General features: G+C 47.6%; 2 protein-coding genes across 2 annotated transcripts in view; both read left to right on the top strand.

Moving 5' to 3' along the window:
* The first annotated feature begins 4,799 nt into the window (after positions 1 to 4,799).
* LOC146188849 (H/ACA ribonucleoprotein complex subunit 3-like) lies at positions 4,800 to 5,130 on the top strand. The gene has a single exon (XM_084603928.1). It carries the CDS (start codon positions 4,936 to 4,938, stop codon positions 5,128 to 5,130), a length of 195 nt encoding a protein of 64 aa, XP_084460054.1. The 5' UTR covers positions 4,800 to 4,935.
* Positions 5,131 to 5,256: 126 nt separating this feature from the next.
* The window catches only part of NELF-B (negative elongation factor B), a 41,692-nt gene continuing 40,948 nt past the window's right edge, over positions 5,257 to 6,000 (top strand). The window contains exons 1-2 of the mRNA XM_084603926.1: positions 5,257 to 5,565; positions 5,652 to 5,768. Of these exons, the coding sequence (XP_084460052.1) occupies positions 5,257 to 5,565; positions 5,652 to 5,768 (426 nt within the window). The remainder of the gene's footprint in view (positions 5,566 to 5,651; positions 5,769 to 6,000) is intronic.

The following is a 6,000-nucleotide window of genomic DNA, read 5'->3' as shown; positions in this document are numbered from 1 at the left end:
CATGGTTGCCAGGAAAGCTGAAATGACGTCACGTGAATAAGCACTTAGCTTCATCAGGCGTCACTTGCACCAAGCTAATCCTGCTACCAAACTTTTGGCATACACGGCTCTCGTCCGCTCGAAAATACAATACGCCTCTTAAATTTGGAATCCGCGTCAAATGTACCTAATCAACGAATTGGAGTCGGTTCAGAATAAAGCAACCAGATTTATAACGAAAAACTACTCTCGCCATTGCAGCATAACCGCCATCAAAGCATCGCTTAACTTATCATCACTTGAAAAGCGAAGACTGGTATCACTATTATCTTTTTTTTTTCACAGGCTCTATCACTCATCGTTCTCTACATGTTACATCAAACCCGCCCACCGGATATTTCCGCGCTTAGAACATAACTTCAAAATTGAACCCACGTTTTCACGTAGCCATCTCCTTACTCACTCCCCATTATTTCTTGTCATCCACCACTGGAAAAAAGTGCCTCAAGATATTGTTTCCACATTAAGTCATGATGCTTTCATACAGAAACTGAAGACGTTCTGGAAAACAAATTTTTAGTGGATAGGCCGCATTCAGCACAAGGTCACTTTAGCATTTCTGTTATTACTATTAACCACAGTCTGTTATTTTGTCCATTTCTATGTGCTTGAGTTGGTATTGTATAGAAAGTGTAGAACATATTGTCTTGTATTCAGCTATGTAACCCACCTATGTAATGCCCGTAAAAGGGCCTTTAGGGTATTTGAATAAAAAAATAAAAAAAAAAGGATGTCACGTCAATGTGTAATGCCTGTCACCCTCCATTTGCATATTAATCACCTTTGGAATTCCTCATTTAACAGCTAACGATTCAGGGCTTCACATTGAAGCTAGTAGCAGTAGTGTTATAATAAAAATGACAAGAATCAGCGCTTACCTTTCGCACTTTAGCACCGCTGACTCTGTACAAGAAGCGTGTTATTTCCAGGGGTGCACCCTGCCGCTTCCTTGCGGTGGACTGTGGCTGATCTCGTATTTGTCCATAATCGCGGCAGGAATGAACGGCGGTCGATAGTGTGACAGACGCAATATTCAGAAATAGACAACTCGGCAAGGAGGACAGAACAAATACTGATGTGGAGTTCAATACTCCCTCGTTGTGCCTTCGTGCATTCTTTCTCGCATCAAGGCGAGTTTTTAAGGAATGGCTCACGCTCGCGGATGGTGTCTGTCCGTCCGTCCGTAGCGCTTTCGTGGCATGGGAGGTGGTAGGCAGCAGGCATAGCCGAGCCCTAACTGGACGTAGGGCTTCCTCACATTACATTTTGGCAGGTACTGACAACTTGGGTGTCTCCTTTCATATGGGAGGGTAATATCAGAATCAGCTGGCCAAGGCCCTTGCGTTCACGTTATCCCTAGGCCACGCAGGTACGTTCATAAGGCTCGGTTAAATAGGGGCTTTATACGTTGGCTGGTAGCTTACCAACGCTAATGCGTCTTCGCGATGCCAGGAATGAAAACAAAGAGAAAGAAGTGCCGTAGTGGAGGCGCACTTCGGACCCGCGCAATAGAGGCTTTCGCCTCATCGCAGTTTACTGATCGAAAGTGCCCCCTAGAATTTTTCTGCCACATACCAAATCTGTATTTGATGCAGCCGCTGGCATGCGGCCTTATCAGAGTGATTGAAGCGCACATCTCGGCGAAAGGCTCCCCGAGATGTGTCCCGATGACTACGGCCCCTCACGTATGTTTCTACAATGTTTGCGCTAGTCACTGTTTGCGGCTTTATCTTAGGTGTTTCTGCGCCGCCTTTAAATTGTGCGTTGACGGATGCGAGGGTATTCTTAATTCGACGACCAGCGAGCACGTTTGCTATCGCCGCCTCCGAGTTCTTCAGTTATTTTGAGGGCGCAAGTCAGACGAATAAAGAGTTTCATTCAAGTGCAACGCAGTGTCTTCATTATTGGCTGCTCGACTGCTCACCACTGTATACGGTGCACTCGAGATCTGTTCACTCAGGAAGCTACCCTCCAATCAGCATTAGATATTACCTCTGATTACGCTTCCTATTGACCTTCAGATTTCCGTGAGTGAAACAACATACACGTCGGCCACCAACTGCTGGGGACGCCGTAAACTTCTGCAAGTCCAATTCGTCTTTGTCTATCAAGCACCCCACTACAAGAAAGTCCGAGCGTAAAAGTTCTGGGCTGAACGATTCATCAATCAGTATCAGCGACTGCTTGGCTTTCTCAGGCAAAAAAAGCTAGCTATTAAGACTTTAGGTTTGGTTAGAAGAATTACTCCTAAAACGTGGCGCTGCCTCGTTTGTTGCACGTACGCCACTTGATAAACAATAATTATTGTTTATCAAGCCCAGTTCCAGTGTCTTAACAAGAACATATATAATGGGGGCGCCTTGAAGCCATGAACCGAGAAGCGATGAGGGTCATTACGTTACAAGAGAATGCGCAGCTATAATCGATGAGCTGCGTGCAGCAGCGCAGTGACGCTCGCAAACTTAAGGCCCCTCTGTCCCATTCCACGTGAGCACTGAGGGCGTATATGCAACTTCACACATTATTCTTCAGCTACCTGCGCCCAGTTCCACATTCCTGAAAATTTATACAGTTAGGAGACAAGCCAACTGATTGATAACCGCAGACCAACGTCTGCCAATTCGGCATCGTCGCTTCGCCAGAGGTTTGAAGAACAATTGCTCACCTGCATCAAGGGTCCATTGTAGTCTACGTGGATGCAAGCATACAAGGCTGTGAAGCAAAAACAGCCATCTACAGTCCCTGCAGACCTAGCCTGAATAATACCTCTATGTTTCAACTTTTGGAACCACCTACATCGTTCTGCGCTGAGCTCTTGGCAGATAAAGAAGGCATTCTGCTCCGCGGCCACCACAACTATGCTTCCCTGCGGCCCACGTTGTTATCCGAACTAACACACTTCAAGCAGTACGGTCGCTCCGACTTATCAGCCATTCCGCAAAAAATGTGTTAAGACATCCACCAGCTTACGGCATGTATCCCGCAGTCAGTACGTATTTAGTGGGTCTAACGTGCACGGGAGCCTGCCTTCCCAAAGTCACACTAGATTTATCAACCCGCCTCGAGACCCAACGCATCATTGCCATGGCTCCTTGATGTGGACGACGCTATCCTCCTTTCATCAAGAAAAGAACACCTCCGGCGCCGCACAGGCGCTCTTATCCCTCGGTGTGCGGTAATTCTCATCCACGGTCTCACCCGGGCGGACGAGGTTGCGCTTATGAGGATCCGGGTCGGGGTTGCCAGCTCACACCAGCTGTCACTCTTACGTGGTCTCACTTCCGACACCTATATTCTTGCCCAGAGTGTCCGGTATGTAAAAACGAAAACTTTGAAGCCGATATTCACCATTTTCTGTGACACAGCACTGAAACCGACACGAATCCAGCACCTGACAATAGCTGGCCTATCAATCGCTTACTCCTGGATTTCATAAAATCTGCCAGCCTTTCTCCATTCATTTAATCACCACTGATGCCCTGAGGCAATTAATAACGTTACAAATATTACTTAATTTTATACAAAGACAAACGCCGTATATATGAATGCAAAAAAATACTAAAGAGGGAATGTGTCGAGAAAATAAGCAGCAGTTCAGGCTACCGATAGCCTCATAAGAAATACTTGCTCTTCAATATCAGGCGTAATGCAAACGTGGAAAACGCTGTAAAAGGAGCGCACCTTAAGCCTCCGCACTGGGCCGCAACGAAGACGAAACGGCTGTTGTCGCGTGAGGAGCACTCGGGCTAAACTTGGTTCGAAGATTGAAAAGAACGCTTCTTGGATCGGCCTGCACGACCCTACTCCTACTCGCACATCTGCGGCTCCTTGGACCGTGGCAATATAGTATAGCAGGTCAAGCCAATAACACGAACCAAAAATTTGAATGCATCCATGTTCAGCTCTCTTAGGCACGACGCGGACGGTGCACATATCTGAGCTTTAATATCGGTCTATTTGCATTGCAGTGCACAAATCTATACATATATGAGAATTGATTTAATACGTGCAGGAATAGGCTCTTTGCACTTGCCGACTGTTCACTCAGCACATAAAACAGTAGAAGAAATGTAAACCAAGGCATGCCATCTAATGCACTTCCTACTAATAAAAGAACAAAACTGCCAGAAATAAAAGCGCGTATTCTCAAACACATTCTGAAGAATCACATATCTGCATCGGAATCTCAGGCGTCTGGTAGGTCCCATTGTACGTTATAAAGTTAGAGCGCAAAAATACAACCACACACAGACAGAGTAACGACACGCTAAGTTTATAATGTACTTATGCACCAACTCGCCCAGAAAGCAGTTTTAATGATAGTTCCCAGCCTTCTGTGTTGATTCTGAGTAGCTAATTGAAGTGGTTACGGAGAAGGGGGCTTCAATTTAACGACGAAGGGCGCTCTTCGTATTCGCAGTACTTTTTTTCCTGTTGAAGGGCTGGTTTCCTTCAAACGATGCGACGATATGTGCCTTCACCCCCCCTTTCCGGCCCTATTAAACAAAATTCCCAGTAGTCCGTAGAAAGAAATAACACTAGTTAAGTTCTCTTTTTTTAAGGCGGCGCCTTCAGAACAAAGAGAGTACCCCCCCCCCCCCCCCTTCTCCCCCTCCCTTACGGGGTGTGTAAGGAAGTACCTGGTTACACAACTTGGTGTCAATGTCTTTTCCACCTGCCAGAGGCGTTCAAATCCGGCGCGCTTTTGCCAGGTCACGTGGCAAGAAGCTCCGCCAGCTTCGCTTTGGAGGACATGGCTCCGCTCTCGATGAAAATCCAAATCCAAATCCGACGCCTGGTCCTCGTCCTCGTGGTTGGGTAAACGAAGCCCGGAGGAGCTGTAGGCCTTTGATTCGCTGTGTTTTTGTGCAAAATCTCACTTCTTCAGCGCCTAAAATGCTTCTCATGTATTACCTCGACGACAACGGCAACCGAGTCTACACGCTAAAGTCCTTGTCGCCGGACGGAAAGCCTACAGTCTCGGCGCATCCATCGCGTTTCTCTCCCGCCGATCAGTACTCCAAGTACAGGATCCTGATCAAGCGCCGATTCAACCTGCTGCCAACGCAGCAGCCGAGGCAGGCCGTCTAAGAAGCCAGCAAACAGAGGGGTTGGGAGGTGCTGGGGGGTTGCCTGGCCAGCCGGGTAACCTGTGTTTGATTTTGTTCTTTGCCAGCTTGATCGAACGCTGCTGCGTCTAGTTCGAGTTCGTTCGCCATGGCCGGTCTGGAAGAAGTTGGCATTCCGGGTCGGGAGTTTCTTCGCGAAGCCCTGACCAATTGTTCGGACCCACTGCGCGCTATAGAGGAGTTTCAAGAGGAGAACGGGATCCTGTTGCCGTCTCTGCGACCCATGTTGCCGCTGCTGGACCTGCACGGCGTCTGCCGGCTCGACTTCCACACGTCGGTACGGGAGGAGCTCAAAGAGCGACTCCTACAGCAGATCGAAAACCTGGGCAAGCATGAGGGCCGAGAGAAGGAGAAAAAGCTCAAGGAGATGCTGCAGAAAAGTTTTCCAGTCATCAAGGTATGCTGATGTTGTAATGGACTAGCATGCGTACTTTGCAGTTTCGATGCAGTTATCGAACAAGCATCTGCATCTCACCCTTGCAGGTACCGGCGCTTCGTCCGGTGGTTATGTGCATATTGAAGAACATGGACCACGTGGAAGAAAAGTACCTGAAGCAGCTCGTCAACGATAAAACCCTCTACAAAGAGTGCGATGTCCAGGTGAGCAGACACGCTTGCAGTTTCCGTTACCGTGAAAACGCTGTGGACAGTGTTGCGCAGACGATTTGATTGCTGACACCTGCAGCGGGCTCGAGATGTTTCAAATGACGCTTTTGTGTAGTCATGTACAACATCTTGTTATTCTTATAAACGTCTTACCGCCCTTCCTTTAGATACAACTGGGTGTTAGAGCATTTTTTTTTTCTTTTTCATTCAAGTGAAAGCCAAAGTC

The sequence above is a fragment of the Amblyomma maculatum genome, chromosome 5 (assembly GCF_055883805.1).
Source record: "Amblyomma maculatum isolate TAMU_Amacu chromosome 5, ASM5588380v1, whole genome shotgun sequence".
Taxonomy (NCBI): Eukaryota; Metazoa; Arthropoda; class Arachnida; order Ixodida; family Ixodidae; genus Amblyomma; species Amblyomma maculatum.
The sequence above is the reverse complement of the archived record's forward strand: the minus strand, read 5'-3'. Positions and strand labels throughout refer to the sequence as shown.

Coding starts and splice junctions, on each gene's coding strand:
- LOC146188849 (XM_084603928.1), top strand. CDS start 4,936: ATGCTTCTCATGTATTACCTCGACGACAACGGCAACCGAGTCTACACG.